Source organism: Elephantulus edwardii, unplaced genomic scaffold, assembly GCF_000299155.1.
Source record: "Elephantulus edwardii isolate Elephantulus edwardi_28Jun2011 unplaced genomic scaffold, EleEdw1.0 scaffold00138, whole genome shotgun sequence".
NCBI classification, from domain to species: Eukaryota; Metazoa; Chordata; class Mammalia; order Macroscelidea; family Macroscelididae; genus Elephantulus; species Elephantulus edwardii.
The window spans coordinates 122,642-123,063 of record NW_006399888.1 but is presented as its reverse complement, the minus strand read 5'-3'; the positions used below and the strand labels follow the sequence as shown (position 1 = coordinate 123,063).

The 422-nt window shown below is 57.8% G+C and overlaps 1 protein-coding gene across 1 annotated transcript in view; it reads right to left on the bottom strand.

Annotated features, from left to right (window-relative positions):
* EBF4 (early B-cell factor 4) overlaps positions 1-169 on the bottom strand; it is an 86,551-nt gene extending 86,382 nt beyond the window's left edge. Inside the window, exon 1 of the mRNA XM_006894251.1 lies at positions 29-169. Within this exon, the coding sequence (XP_006894313.1) occupies positions 29-169 (141 nt within the window). The remainder of the gene's footprint in view (positions 1-28) is intronic.
* Between the last annotated feature and the right edge of the window lie 253 nt (positions 170-422).

Below are 422 nucleotides of genomic sequence, written 5' to 3'. Positions count from 1 at the left end.
GAGGGAGGTGGAGGGGCCGCTGGAGGACCAGGGAGGCCGGAGCAGGGGGATCCTGGATGCACAGTGAGGGAGCTGGCTGCAGCCAGAGGAGCGTGCCACGCTGCGCCCGGGAACCTTCACTGCCTCCCCGTCGCCCCCGGACGAAGCTCTGGCGTCTTCGCAGCCTCATCTCCCTTCCCCAAGGACCAGCCGGACTCTACACGTTGAGCGCCTGTTTGCTGGACGCGCTGCTCGTTTTGACGCCTCTGGTCCATTCTGTACTTCACTCAACCTTTCTCTCAGTCAACCTGACCTAAGTTTAACCTCAGCGTAAGATTCAAACCTGTTTCTCACTTAGCTGGAGTCTCAGATGAACTGAGCTCTCCCAGGCTTCCATCTCTGAGCCTGGATTGTCTGAGTTTTAAAACCTTTGTATTTCCAAC